Source organism: Ammodytes marinus (assembly GCF_949987685.1).
Source record: "Ammodytes marinus genome assembly, chromosome: 22".
NCBI lineage: Eukaryota > Metazoa > Chordata > Actinopteri > Uranoscopiformes > Ammodytidae > Ammodytes > Ammodytes marinus.
Window position 1 is genome coordinate 16,674,722 of NC_137226.1, and position 16,101 is coordinate 16,690,822.

Consider the following 16,101-nt stretch of genomic DNA (forward strand, 5'->3'; position numbering starts at 1 on the left):
TGAGTTTGGAGATTTGTGTTTAGTTTTTTTTGTTCAATATTAAACCAGAAATAACAAGTAACCATGCAATGTATTCGATTCACTGATTTCAGTTCAGCATATCTACAACTGCATTATTCTTTCATTCTCCAATTTCATATCAACCTTTTATGATAAGAAGTGCCTTTTTACATAATTAAATTGAAATATGAGTAATGTAGATAGTTTAAAACTTGCTGTGAGCATTACCAATCAGAATGTAAAAATTATAACAATTATGCATTTTAAAAAAAGCACATCATTAGCCTATTCCTTGCTGTTAGATCACTATTTACTTATCTTTTTCATCATGCTACTTTTTATTTAATGGTGGTTACCTATGGATGTTGTATTGGAAATAGCAGTAGCTAGGTAGCTGGCACGTTAGCATGTGAGCTAGCCCATCGTGAAGTCAGAAGACAGATTTATTTTTTGTCATTGCATATCCAGTTCACACCTCGCCAAGAAACATAATGACAGTGACAATAACATGGGTGGACAGGAGAGAGTGTAACTGCAGGGTCGCAGCAGTGCCGCGCCCCTCTTTATCATAGAAGGAAAAGGAGAACAACAGGGAAAGACAGGTTAAAAAAAAATGCCAATCACGAACTACGTTCCTTATGGGAGCGCAGTGTGTGATTAGTGAAAAACCACCTTAGCACAATAAGCAACATGATAAACATAGGTAAAAGGAAAGATAATAATGAAATAACTCTACACACGACTTACAAAAAAGAGGAATATATAACTACAGAAAAACACGTAAATAACCATACAAAATGTAAAACACTAAGCAGCCGACTGACTTACCAGGACCACGCAGACGTGCGTTGCCTAGGCGACTGTCTGAACAAGAAAGCGCTGCGTAAATAAAAGTATTACTGTATTGGCCTACAATATGAATACGTGGTGTCGCCGTAGCAGGCCATCAAGCAGCGGTGTTTTAGGGAAGGCTACGGCGTCAGGGAAAGATTCCAACGGGCTCCACTATCACCTAGCAACACTTAGAACGGCTACTTGCTGCAGTTGGTGTAGCGAAGAATATAATGGCTAGCATATATATAGAAACGTGTTTGTACCCACCGAAGCACCATCGTTACTTGCGTTGCCGTTTGACATGGCTAAAACCTGATTTGCCTTCCTGCATCAGTCAGGGGTATCCAAGGCAACAAGCTAATATTCCCACTTTCTCTCTTTGTTGAATGCGATCTAGCATCTATGATCGATTGCTCTTCCTTGGGTCCCCAAAGTTTTACTCAGAATTTCATACATGGGATTTTGACACTGTTGTGTGAAAGGAAAGAGATTTTTGATGTTACGCATCTTTGTTTCATATGTTCCGTCAATAGGGTATTTTGTGTAGATTTGAAAACTGCTTGGAAACTTGCTCAAGTAAAAAAAACTCATCCTGCATTTTATCCAGACACACCATAGATTGTGCAACTCGGGCAAGTTTCAACACTGCCACTTAAACCTGCAGTGTAGAATTTTGGGTTTTATTTCCTAGCAGATTTTGTAGAAAGTAATTATAATATCCATAAGTACATTTAATTTAGTGCATAATAGCTGAAAACATTTTTTTGAATGATTACTTTTTTCCTTAGAAAGGGTCTCATATGTCCATATTTCTGCATATTTTGGACCAAGGCCTGGTGCCGCCATCTTGAAAGTGTCATAGTTGGAATGTCATCAGGTGCATTGTTTAAAATTTAGAATTGTTCTTGTCCTCAAAGGCCACTGTAGCTTCTGTTATTATTCAAAAGGGGTGGGGTTACCCAGGGAGCGTTGCATTCTAGAACTTTGTAGAACTTTCTTGATGATGTCATATTACACACTGCACCTTTAATGAAATAACCTAGTATCAATGAATGGAAGCCGTCAACTGCCTGGTAAGAGAGTATGTAAGAGACAATCAAGCATGGGAAAACCCTACTGCATGGTTTAGAAAAGCTGTTGTAATGTAAAGACTTCATTTGTGTAAGAAAAGGCTACAAATGCAAAATACAAATAACCTCTAGTTCTACAAAATATAATGTAGAATAAAATCTGAATACTTTCCAGTGCTGTAAGTGATAATGGAAATAAATCAATTGGGAAAAATGACTTAGAATCATAGAGAATATAATAAAATTGTAAAAATGGCAGTTGTAAAATCATAAGAAAGAGACGTATTGTTACAAGGTGTTATTTCATCCTTTTATTTTCTAACTGACCCAGTTTTACAGGTAAAGGTTGAATCTCATTTGGAAAATCTTGATAGTTTGTACATATTGTATTTGATTTCCTAAGTTTAAGTCTTTATATTCTTGGTTAATTGTCATACATTTCATACATTCTCTATTTAACATTTTAATCAACATTCCATGATGGATTATCCTAGTATATTGTAATTTTGGCGCACAGGACTCGCAGACTTCGGCTGTGCTCCAACACAGAATGAGACTGGACAACAAAATGTAGTTTACACAATTCTGAATCAGGAGAAGAGTTTTTTCATTTTCATACAAATTAAATAGAAACTTAATGTCAAATTGTTTGGAAGGTGAAGTGATATGAAACCCCCAAACCCTCAAAGACTGCACCATTCAAAATTACACACACACACACACACACACACACGGGCTACACTGAGGATCTTGACTGTTTCAGTGGAGAACCACTGAAAGTGAGGTAAACCTTAGAAAACACTTAAGGAGTCTAGCCTTGTAGTGTACACATATACAGTTTACGAGGATTCACTGGTTACTTTAGAACTGTTTAATTAGCTAGAAAACCTACTGAAAAATAAAATGTTAATTGTTCAAAAGTAATGATAAACATACAAAATTACAAACGCGAGAATCTGAACAATCTAGCCACAATGATTTAAGAACATTGAAGTGAAAGTGATTCCTCTTCTGATTTTTCTAATCGGCGTGATCAGAGGAACAGATGATTAGGGAAGCAGAGTTTTCACCACCATTATTGTCACAGGGATTAAAATATGGGTGGAGTGGTTCCCCATTGAATTTACAGCCCTTAAAGGAGTAGATGAGAGCTACAGAATCTACGTCATAAAAGGAGACCAGACCCTCCTCATAGTCCACAAACACCCCCACCTTCTGAGGCCGGGACTTCAGGGAGAGATGGATACAGGCTTCCCTAAAAGCGTAGTACTCATTTCCATCCCTGAGGAGTACAGACCATTTTCCTTTGAGGTGGGATTGGAAGTTTCCCCCATTGATAGGCTCTCTGGCGACTCCTAAAGTCCAGTCAGTCTTCCCTTTAACTTGAACTTCATAGTAAAATCTGCCTGAATGGAAACTCTGCTTTCCTAAGACATACCATCCAGTAAATCTTGTTGGGTTCTCTGGAACATTCTGCTTTATATCACTATGACTGACTTGCTTCCCGTCATCAGACAGGATGAGATAGGGATTTGCAGTTTCAGGATCCAGAGTCACATCCACTGTGTACTGCTTGGCCCTCTTCAGCTCAACATCAACACACAGCTTCTTCATCTCTTCACTGAGTGTCTCCTCCAGTCCCCATATATGAAGAGTGAACTTTGACAACTGTCCAGTCCTTGGTGTGTGGTGGACCAGGGTTCAGGGATGGGAAGCCTTGGAGGAGATTCAGGTGGTCTTCAACCTGTGAGAGCTTCTCTAGCTCAGAGCTTCTCTTCATCATCTCAGAGATCTCATCTTCCAGCTCTTGGATGAAGCCTTCATCCTGTTTCTCTCTTGTTTTCTGCTTCTCCTCAATCATCTCAGTGAGCTTAGCCAGATGTTTCTCCACAGACCGGATCAGAGCCCTGAAGACCTGCTCACAGTCTGCTGTCTCTCTGTCTGCATCTTCCTTGCTGAGCTTCACAGAGTCTTTGATCTGCTGGATCTTCAGTTGTCTCTCCTGGATCTTCTGTTGAACTTCAGCCTCTGTCTTCCCCAGCTCGGCCTTCTTTGCTTCATATTCTTCTTCCAAAGGAACAATGTCATAAAGCTTATGATCTGACTCAGTGCAGAACTGACACACACACTTCTGTTCTTCTACAGAACATCTCCAGAGGTCTATTATGGTTCTTACACATCCTGTCTTCAAGGTTCTCCACAGGATTGATCAGTTTATGTCTTTTCAGGCCTGTGACTTTCTGGTGAAGCTCCAGGTGAGTCTCACAGTAGGAGGTCAGACACACCAGGCAGGATTTCAGGGCCTTCCCTTTGGTTTCAGTGCAGACGTCACAGAGAACTTCTTCTGCGTTGGAAATTTTTTGCTCTGAGCTGCTGCTGGTTTTCTTATGAACAGACCGTCTGAACTGAGTGGACATCTCAGATATGAAGGTGTTGACCCGCAGTTTAGGTCTCCTGTCGAACTGTTCTTTACACATGGGACACTGCCAATGGACATTTCTATCCCAATGTTCTGTGATGCAGGACATGCAGAAGTTGTGTCCACAAAATGTGGTGACTGGATCAGTGAACACATCCAGACAGATGGAACACAACAACTGATCTTCAGAGAGGAGGCTGCTGGCTGCTGCCATGTCTACAAGCAAAAGTGAAAGTGTAGATAAGAACAGAGAGATGACAGACACTATTGCAACATCAGCCAAAGTCCTGTTGAAACAAGTGGTTAGGTTTTCTGTGACATCACAGAAAGAGAAATGTAGGGTTAGACAGTGAGACCATAAAACACTCTTTCTGCCTTTTCTCAGGCTAGGATGATCCGATTTCAATTTTTTTTGCACAGTTATACTTCATGGGATCTCCGAGTTCAATACACCTTCATATTCCAACCGGTGAAGTAGGCCTTTAAGTAAAAATGAGAAAATGAGAAAATTGCAGTTGTGAAATTTTTATTTCAGATTAGCAAAAAACACATCAGGCCATAAACATCTTGTCACTGTTCTAAATAATATTCTAATATCTTCACAGGTCTCTGTCTGCTTACAGATTAGTCACATTTTGTGTTATAAGCGTACATGGAACAGCCACTCTGCCAACACTGTTTCTCATTAAATATTCACAAGAATGTTTCATTTGCGAGAACATTCCCCAGCATTAAATTAACTTTATCTCTCCATTAACGTTCAAGGAAGTCCTGAACTTCACATGCTTGATGCCCCCTCTCCCTGTGGCTCGGACACGGTACATTCTGAAGACCTCAGCTGTCCTTCTCTGGTCGTACTAAGGAGAACTTTCTGGAGGGGTCTGGGATGAACCACTTTTCCCACAGATCCAAGTGCACAGCAGGGTAGTTCCATGGTTTGAATGGGCCGTTCCAGTGCAGCAGCTGCGCCTCCTGTAGGAAGCTGTCTGAATAGCGGGCATCTGGACTCCAGCCTGCACACACAGATGACGGCGCTACAAATTAGGATTTTTCTATGTCTGTAAACATAGTTAATAATTCCACTCCCCCATTACTGTATTAATTTCCGTTATTACTGTTAATTGTATTACTCGCTTCTCTATTAAAATATTATGAGAGTATTTTAGTTTTGTTAAAGTGTTTCAGTTTAGTTTAGTTGCATTTTCAGTTTGGTGATTAAAGATACACTATTTCAGTAAAATAGCAACACATTCTCATACATTGAGTTGTACTAAGTCAACAGCTGTCTCATCTGTTCTATACTCCACAAATTGACCAAATTGTTTCCTTTTCGTCTTTAAAAAAATTCAATAACCAAGTTGTCATCTTTGATAATAGTGTGCCTTCCAGGAAAGAATAGTGAAATTCTTCTGTATGTGGAAAGGAGTGATGGTCTTACCCAGGTGTCTGACGTGCCACAGTGGGTCCAGTATTGTGTATTTGTCATGAAACACTATCAGCATGGGGGGAGTCGCCACTCCTCCTGCCATGGCACTGCTGTATATGTTCTGCCTGGTGGAGAGAGGGATAAAAGTGTCACTGATCAGGCACATGCTTCTACTTCTCCTAAACTCTTTTAAAGGAATACTTCACCCATATGGAACCGGTGTTCTATCATTATAAAATCGCTATCATTATAATGTTATAATTAAAATATAATGAATGAGGGTTTTCTTTCCTAAGTCTTTCCTCAGTCTTCCCTTGGCCCAGCTGTCCTGTTAATCCTAACCCTACGTTTTACACAAAATACTCCCACTTAAGTAACTGTAAGAGGAAGTCCTAAGAAAGTTGGTCAATATTAAAATCCACTCAGAGATTCACCTTAAGAGCTGGACATGTGGCAATAATGCACCACCAGGGTTTTCCACACACGGCCCATACCTGAAATTCTCTTCCATCCATTTCTCCAGCTGTTTGGTGATCTTCTGTTTCTTCCATTCGCTGACGTCCGCCACAAACACTCCAGGGTTAAAAGAGCAGTCCCTTGGATGGATGCCCAGATCCTTAACTTCCTGCTTCCTATAGTCCAAGAAGCCCATGTAAGTGGTCTAGAGGAAGAGCTCAGAGGAGAGGACCACATATTTCAAAGACCAAAGCCGAGAAAAACTAAAGAAAATTAAGGTTTGCAAGAAGACACATCCGTTATAAATTTGATATGAACTATGTTGAGTGATGCATTAAAGAAAATCCTTTTGAATATAAATATGTATCGCAATTCTATTTACAAAACGCATTGCATTGCCTCTTCAAACGTTCAGGTTAATATTCCAAAGTGACATGATAAAATACATAGAAATCCACCTGCAGGGGGCGCCTTTAGCTCAGTTGGTAAGGCGTCCCCCTCCCGGACCGGGACCAGCAGCGGACCCAGGTTCGATTCCCACCCGCAGTCGTTCTCTGCATGTCACTCCCCTCTCTGCCCCATTTCACCTCTGTCTCTCTGCACTGTCAAATAAAGCATAAAAATGCCCAAAAAATATCTTAAAAAAAAAAAAAAAAAAATCCACCTGCATGCCGATGCTGCGCACCATCTCATGTGTAGAGGGCAAGTCACAGTCGGTGGCGAAAGCAGCAGCGTGGCCTGGCTTCAGTTTGATATTAAACAGATCCTTGATGTCGCCTGAAACACATGAAAAGCCTTTACATTAGTCTTCAAAAACGGACGCCAGTTTGAGACCGTGGATGAGCTACATGAAGCCATCTTCACCCCATGGAGCAACGTTCCCACAGACTCCTGGAAACACTTGTATCAAGCATGACTAAACAAATCTTTGAGGTGATCAACAAGAGCGGTGGGCCTACCCGCTACTGAGTCCTTTTTTGAACATTTTTGTTTGCGTTTTTGAGTTTTTAAGGCTACGTAGCTACTTAACTTTTTGATCAGATGATGAACAGCCTGTTTGAGTTTAAATTCAGTTTAAATTCAGTTTTCAATAAATTGCTTGATTGCTCTCTTGCTCCAGTTAGCTCTACTTACAAATTGGTTACGATCAACCACCATGAATTGCAAATACGTACTTGCAATTTTACCCCGGTCTTTAGATCTTGTTCAGGAGTGTATGAAATAATTGATTCCTTCCTACCATGTTCACGTACATACCCTGTACAATGACGTCATCATCTACGTATATCACCCTCTTATGGTGAAGGTCAAGCAGAGGTAAGTAAAAGCGCACAAAGTTGAGCTGCAAAACAAAAGTAAAGTTATGTCAGCTTTGAAACAATTGCTCTTTATTAAGATTGTGAGGTGCCACTTGTAAGACTTGTACCTCTGTGCATGCAGAAGATATGTGTGAACCAAACCAAAGCGAGGACTCACTGGATGTAAGAGATCAGGTCGAGAGGAGTCTGGCTTCACCTTTCCGCGTAGAACCATGGGGTTAAATTCCAAAATCTTATATTTGATTCCTTTCAGTTTAGTCTTCTCTATGTACTGCCTGGGGAAGATTCAGAGAAAAAAAGAATTGGGTTTAAAACAAGCAAGTCATCTTGCTAGGCATTAATACTGGGATGTCAGGCGGCCAAACAACTGCCAGCTACATCTAGCCTTCAAAACAACACCAGCCTCAACACATTGACGGAATAAGAGCACAGATCAGGCGCCTGTAAGCTTGGAATCACTGGAAACGAGTAACAAACCTCACTAGTTTCACTGCATCTCGAAGAGTGACAATATAGAAGAAGACACTGGCTTCTGTATTGCTGCGGATGCTGTTGATGGCTGCCATGGTTGCACCCATACGCTCCTCTGACGCACAGATGATGACGGGGACGACATCATCGGCCTCGGACGCTCTGGCTGCAGGAACTTGCGCTGCGCCTCCAAGGCTCTTCCAGTGATCTGAGAGGAACCAGGGAGGAGCATGCATCATCATTGACAAACATGGTCAAATGTTCAACTGTTATGCTGATGATATACAGTTATATCTTGCCGTAAAAGCCAACTCCTTAATATTGGGGTATGTTTATCAGAAATTAGAAAAATTGATGGATATGTGCTCTCTGCAGTTAAGTGCTGATAAAACAGAATAAATAGTTGTTGTAATTTCTAAAACAGCTTCTCATTGTAGTTTAAATCAAACGTCACTTAAACAGGAGGAAATGTTGCAGTAGTTGGGGACTATTTTAAGTGGTGGATTAAAACATATCGGGCCGGTTTCGCAGACATGGATTAAGCCTAGTTCTGGACTAAATTGTACTTTCAATGGACAATCTCCATTCAAAATTCCATTTTGTCCAGGACTAGGCTTAATCCATGTCTGTGAAACTGGCCCATCATGTACTTAAAGGTGGAGTCAGCGATTCTAGAGAACGCTTGTTTACAAAATCACTTTTTGTCACAATCGGTGAATATCACGATCTGCTACATGTCAGTACTGTGTGCGCTGAAGAAATTTTGTGTTAATACACAGCCGCGGCTCTGTAAACTGATGTGTAAACAAAGGGTATGTAATCAAAGGGAACCCACCGCTACTAGTAATTGCCAGTTTACAGAGCCTAGGCTGTGTATTAACACTGACTTTTTTTCTCAGCGCAAACACACCGTATGCACAGGTACAAGATTGTGAGGAGATATTATATACACAGATTTTGACAAAGAGTCATTTTGACAACAAGCAGCAGAAGAAGAAGAAGCACAATGTTAAACATTGCCAGACGTATCCTTTAATGTTTGACACTATTCCATTTGCTCTGTTAAGATTTGAATAAAACCTGTGTGGCACTATACCTGAGACCTTGGGCTGAGTGGAGGCTCTAAGCAGGGTGCTGTGAAGCAGGAGACACCCCATCAGCACCAACAGCACCAACAAGACCCGGTTAACTGAAACACATGGAGCCAGTCAGTCAGTCAGTCAGTCAGTCAGTCAGGTTTTGCACATGCACATAAATAGCGAAGTGTCCGAAAAAATAACTTTTATATTTCTCACAGTGCCACTGTTAAATCCCCATTTTTTCAGACTCTGTCTCTTTAAGCCCCGCCTTCCAAAAAAGCCAAGTCTGATCTGATTGGCCCTGAATCTAACTGCTGGTTTTGATCTAACTACCAGTTAGATTCAGGTGGGATGTGGGGGTGCGGCTTATCACAGGTGGAGGCAATAGAGCTGTTAAGCGGAAGTCCCTTACTTCCGGGACATCGGACCTCTCGGCTCGAAAAATTACAACGGTAGTCAATGGAAAGAAATGTATTATTTTCTGGTCCCAGTCATGAAATGCCTTCGATTACACATATGTTTTGTATGGATTTAGATGGTATTTTTTCGTGCAAAGAATGGAACAATTTAGCGAGTAGAAGCTGGATACGGTCAGGTTTTGTGCAGAGCGCTTTTGTGGACTACAGCTCTTCGCTGCTCTTGACACTTATGATATACGTCACCACCACTAGCACCCGCTTAGCTCAGAAACATGGCTGTGTCTTTAATGCACTTTACCGCCTTCTTTCAATGACAAGACAAAAGTCTTCAGCGTGGCGAAAACCACTACACAAGTGGACATGTGGAGAGTTTCAATTTCTCGAGTGGGGAGATTGTTGGCGTTGTCCACGCCAGCCATTAGCATTAGCATTAGCACTGTCAGTCGAGAAGTGGAGGGAATGTGTTGAGGTGACGTCACAGAGGCGACAAGACTTGTAGTTGTTCTCGTAACATTTTTTCAAAAGCCGTTAGACGAATAATCATACAACATACCGTCAAACTCTTCACATGAAAAATTATCATTTAGACCCATACAAAACATATATGTAATCCAAGGCATTTAATGACTGGGACCAGAAAATAGTAGATTACTTTCCATAGACTCCCATTAATTTTTTTTCAGCCGAGAGGTCCCATGCCCCGTAATTCCGCCACTTCCGCTTAACAGCTCTATGCTAAGTTAGGTTGGTAATAGGGGGGTGTGGCTTCTCCTCGTATGACGTCATGAGGTGAGAGAAACTGACTGGGGTTTTTGAAACAGGTTTCCAGAAAGGTGAAGATGTGGAAAAAGAGAGAGGGTTTTTTCTTGGGGCGGCAGTGGCGAAGTGGGTAGGTAGGTTCGTCCTCTCGAGTGCAGGGTCGGAGATTCGATCACCCGCCTACCCGCCACATGTCAAAGTGTCCCTGGGCAAGACACTGAACTCCAAATTGCTCGCGATGGTTCAGAGAGCGCCTTGCATGGCAGCTACTGCCATCAGTGTATGAGTGTGTGTGTAAATGTGGTAAGAGATGTAAAGCGCTTTGGGGCTGACAAAATCGGCTAAAAAGCGCTATATAAGTCAAGTCCATTTTACCATTTTCTTCTCATACTTTTTAATTGTTCCATCTGAAAAACAACAATTTGTGTGGGACATTAATAGTAGGGAATAAACTGTTGTAACTTCCCTGGAAAACCACAAATTGTTTATGTAAATCCAGGCTAATAGCCTCTGGGCTCTGGCTCCATACTTTTAGAGAACTGACACAAAGTGTGTAACGGATCTTCTCAAACTTAAACAGCAAAAAAAGTGAACTGTGGAACTATATAACTACACAGTCGAGTCATTATCATAACGGTTGCTGATTCATTGTGTCTTGATAGACTATGTCAGCCCTAAACATCTTTTGACCAGGTGCCTGTCTGTGCAGAGCAGAGCAGAGAGAGAGGAATCCAACGGCCATCTGCACACAGTTACAGCACACTGTCAACATATTTGGCTAGTCATTCAGGTACCATAACTAATGCTGTGCAGTGTGCCATCTTAGATAAACTCAGGTCTGCACATGTGTACTTTTTGAGATATATTTCATTATCATCCTTAAATCTGCTAAGGATCGACTCTTGAATTATCCTATGAACTGAATTGTAAAGCCTTTGTTTTTCTAGCTTAAATGTTTTGGTTTGCACAGTCAAATTTCCCCTGTAAGTAAAGGGTTGTAAGGCAAACAGACAACATTAAACCAAAATCTGAAATTTGAACTTGCGACACTTGTCACAGTTCAATGCACATTGAAAGGATACATGATTTTAGTTTTTTGGAAAGCAAAGTTTCATTTTTTAAGCCAACTCCTTTTCGTGTTGTGCGCACAGATACCACTGCTGTGCACACACTGAATGGAATAATGAGATTTAACTTTTAACAGCCCGTCATCTGGTTAGCTCATTGCCCCCTACCCAGACAGACAGACAGACACACACACACACACACACACACACTCAAAGCTGATACTGTCGTCAATTTGTCTATCAAACCACAAGTAAATCTGAGTCTGTTAGCATGAAGGGGAAGAAGACAAAGATGAACATTTCTTATTTGTCTCATCACCTGAGACCATAAATCACTCACATTACATTTGAATGACTCTTTGTTTTCACTTACTTTTCCTCAGGAGAGCCATATTTCATGTTTGCTTCCAGCACCATCTGCAAACACACACACACACACACACACACACACACACACACACACACACACACGCACACAAGGAGAAGAAAAAGAAAGTCACTCAAGAGAAGTTTACTTTCAGAGAAATTGAAGATGAAATATCACTTGGCGTCAATAATGATGTATGGAGGGGTGAAGGATCTGGCTGTTCCTTCAGTGGAGCTAACACTGAAACACATAGCAGCACGGCCCAGAGACACTTGAAAAGTCTTTGATATTTATTAAGGAGACAGGCCTCATATTTTTTTTTTTTTGCACAAATGAATGCAAAGTAAAGGGATTTTAAAAGAATTAAAAAAATATGGCAGATATTTCAAATGTGTGACTGGAGGGCTTTAGTTACAGTTTTTCACAGTCGCTTTGGTGCTTTTCTCACATCACTATTAACATTTGCACAGCAGTTAGTGCATTTCTCAAAACAATTAGTGCAAACTGCAAAACCTAGTGGATAACCTGCAAAAGTACGTCACTTGCTCAAAATGGATAGTCTATTCCTTAAAAGCAAGTATTCATGTCAATGAAACTGCCAGTGACATCAAAATGAAAAGTCTTGACACCATCGTTTATGAACAAGATAGTCAAATGGCTTTGTCATGTTTTCATTATGACAGTTTATTCTCTAAGTGTTTTCCAATGCAAAAAAAAGGTCAGAATTCGGTGACACTACCTGAAAATGCTCAAGACAGCACTATATACTACTTGTACAGCCATTTGAAAACTTCAGTAAAGTTACACATTGCTGTGGTGAGGGTAGTAAGTGAGTACAAGACACTGAATACGTATGTTTCACATTTTTACTGTATATGCTCTTTGCAATTCTACAGCATTGTGCAAAAGAAAAATACACTTCAGTCACTTATTTAGAACAAACATAAAAAATATCCTTTTGGTAGAGCTGTGCACAAATGTGAACAATATAACAGGACATATTGTAACTGAACATATATAGGTAAATCATTCTGGCACATCCAGACATTCCTGTCTGTCTGGCCACATATTTTCATCTACATCACAACGGATATTATCCCTTGCAATGCAGCGAGGAAGGTACAACTAATACTTCACACACCTCCTCGTGAGTGAAAGCTGAAGTCCACCTGAGAGCAATTGTTCAATTTAGGAGACATTTCCAGGAGAAAATGATAAAGAAAGGTATAAAACTTGCTTGACAGAATTTGATAACTAGTTCAACAATTTTGTATGTAATGACTCAAGCAATGAAATGAAGACTATTAGTTTTATTGGGAACAACTATTCAGCATCCATAAGTATAGTTCATATTGAGTGACATGACATAAGCAAATGACAATGTTATAAAACAGCAGAGAATTGTATGAAAGCAACTGATACATGTCCAAAACCATTTGCAATTTCTTCAGAGGAAGGAGAAATTGCCACTATGATGTGCTCAAATGACTAAATGTTGCGGAGGTTGAACTAATAGTTATGAGAATTTTCATTCTGATCTGAGAAAAGCACCAAAGCAACTGAGAAAAACTGTAAGGATTATAAACGTATACTTTTCTATGATCCGAGAAGCTACAGTGAACCATTGAGATAAGACCATATTAATGTAGTGCAAAACATGTCATAACTGCACCAAGTAGCCCTTTTGTTTTATTTAATTATTCATTTATTTTTAGCAAAATATCAAATTTTTATCTTCTAAAGTATTTAGATGGATGGATAGATAGATAAATAGATAGATAGATAGATAGATAGATAGATAGATAGATAGATAGATAGATAGATAGATAGATAGATAGATAGATAGATAGATAGATAGATAGATAGATAGATAGATAGATAGATAGATAGATAGATAGATAGATAGATAGATAGATAGATAGATAGATAGATAGATAGATAGATAGACGGGTGGACAGACAGACAGACAATGTTGTTGATGTTTGTGACCGTGACAAACCGCCAGTGTGACCCCACTTGCAGTAAACATATTGAGACAGAGGACGACAACATGTGGCTGTGTTTTCATCTAAAACCTTCCACCAACTTCCTTCCTTCTCCGGTGCCAGCGGGGGCTTCATCGAGGAATACATTACCCTTGCAACCCCTTTAAACATTTACACCATAGACAAGCTCACACAATGCATGACACAACACACCTCTTGAATAAAAGCATTCTCCGAGTTTTCACCAGCCCATCTCTATATATCACCTCTTCTGAGAATCAACGAGGCAGGACATGCAGTTTGCGTTGTGCATTTGTTTCTGGTGCGTTTGTCACGGTGTGTGGAGCAAGCCCAACACATCTGGTGGTCATTAGCTACACATACACTCACTGTCTGTCTCTGGCCTGCATTCGAATGATAAGTAATCCTCTAAACACTCTCTGATAATGTTTTGTTGTACATGTGATATTTGCCTATTTTCTCCAGTCTCAATGCAGTTAAAGTCACATTTTCTTAAGTTTATGTAGAACTGTACCACCAGAATCTCACAATCGTTTATCCATGAATTTATTTATTTTCCAAATATGATGCTGATTAGCAGTATTAAGGGTTATATCCGTGCGTTATTTCCCTGATTTGCTCAAGAGATCATGAAGGAATCAGGTAGAATAAATATTTTTGGATTATTTATCAACTCTAGTTACTGCCTGGTAAACAATTTTTGTCCTGATCTATAGAAGTTCATAGCAGTTTGTACTTCACTCTCTCTCTTTCTCTCTCTCACACTCTCACACACACACACACACACACACACACACACACACACACACACACACACACACACACACACACACACACACACACACACACACACACACACACACACACACACACACACTGCCTCTCGCTCTCTCTCTCTTCTCTCTCTCTCCCTCTCTTTAAGTGTGTGGTGGATGGGGGTTGGGGGTACAAACCCAAGCACATTAAGTCATCACACTGTAAAAAATTCCCAACCTGGATAAAGCAGTTCACTATTCACAGAAAAGAATTCAACCAAAATAGAAAATGTCTATAAAAATCCACCAGTGTGGAAGTGACTTAAGTTGTTTGATGGAATTTTCAATGACACAAAATGTTTGAAGCCAGCTAAGCAACAGGAGCATAAATCACTCACTTCCCTCGTTGGCTATCACTGGCAGTGTCACGGAAAACTCAAATTAAATAAAGAAAAAGTATTAAGTTCCAAACAATCTAAAACTATGTCATGCTTCATGCATTTGCAGATTACACTCATTTTTAAATGTTAAAGTTACACAGAATTTTTTTTGGAGGGATATTTTTTTCAGTGGAGCAGGACAAAAAGTTCTCTTCTCCAACAATATAACAAGGTTGCTTAAGTTGCTCAAAATGCATAGGCCTACAATATACATACATAAATACATACATACACACAGGCTACAAAGACAAATACCTGTAATAAGTGCACTATATTGTGTACTTTAAAATACATAGATATACATTGAGGAGGTGTGTCACTATTGGCTTGATGTGTATATGAGCAGTCATAACAATAAGAGCACCATTTAAAGCCCTTTAAAAAATGTCACAAAGGCACTTACCAGCAGAGAAGCAAGAGGGTGAATGTGGTCAGTCCTGGTGTTAAGGGTCCATGTTGTAAGGACTGGACTCTGAGACTTATACCCTCACCAACTTTTCTCCTCTCCCACCTTTTTTTCTTTTCTTTTTTTTCTCTCCTTCCTCCGTCCAGATGTGACGCATCATGTTCACCAGCGCATTTGTCATGCAGTCTGAGGCTGGAGGAGCCCGCCCAATCTCACAAGATAAACACTGTGACGCTGAAAAATAATAGGCCTACATTTTAATATCTGTGAGAGAATAATCTGCAGTTATTGGAAATCACACTGGAACTTCCCTAGGCCTTTTTTTCCTAAATATTGAATATAAACTATAGGCTACGCATATCACTTAATGGCCTAGACTCGAAGATATATTTAGGCCTATTATATGCCTATTAACAATGGATACGTTACCTATAGCCTATGTTTATATCCTTGATGTAATTAGGCCTACCAATTTAAAACAGTCCAAACCACAACGAAAAACTACATTTCCCAGAGTTACCAGCTGTGTCGGAAAGGACGACCAAAGTGTATCCCCGTTTTCAACAGATGCGGTCAATGCAGTTATTTTGGTAAGGTTTTCGGATATTAGTAAATAGGCCTATAATAATAATCTACAAACGATTTGATTGTAATTTTTGATTGTCATTAACAACAAGAGTTGACTCGTTCAAAACAGTTATAAAACAAGCCAACATCCACCTCCCGGGCCGGGCCCAGCAGCAGACCCGGGTTCGATTCCCACCCGCGGTCGTTCTCTGCATGTCACTCCCCTCTCTGCCCCATTTCA

At 40.2% G+C, this 16,101-nt stretch overlaps 1 protein-coding gene and 1 pseudogene across 2 annotated transcripts; both read right to left on the reverse strand.

Annotated features, from left to right (window-relative positions):
• Window positions 1-2,903: 2,903 nt before the first annotated feature.
• LOC307268383 (E3 ubiquitin-protein ligase TRIM21-like) lies at window positions 2,904-4,537 on the reverse strand (annotated as a pseudogene). Its single transcript has one exon. The product of its transcript is annotated as an E3 ubiquitin-protein ligase TRIM21-like (transcript).
• A 316-nt stretch (window positions 4,538-4,853) lies between these two features.
• On the reverse strand, window positions 4,854-15,415 carry glt8d2 (glycosyltransferase 8 domain containing 2). The gene is made up of 10 exons (XM_080051366.1): window positions 15,291-15,415; window positions 11,693-11,736; window positions 9,092-9,184; window positions 8,002-8,203; window positions 7,682-7,799; window positions 7,463-7,547; window positions 6,870-6,982; window positions 6,244-6,410; window positions 5,762-5,874; window positions 4,854-5,336 (listed from the first exon to the last, which is right to left on the reverse strand). The coding sequence occupies exons 2-10, from the start codon at window positions 11,709-11,711 to the stop codon at window positions 5,158-5,160; spliced, it is 1,089 nt and encodes a 362-aa protein (XP_079907492.1). The 5' UTR covers window positions 11,712-11,736; window positions 15,291-15,415; the 3' UTR covers window positions 4,854-5,157.
• Window positions 15,416-16,101: the final 686 nt, after the last annotated feature.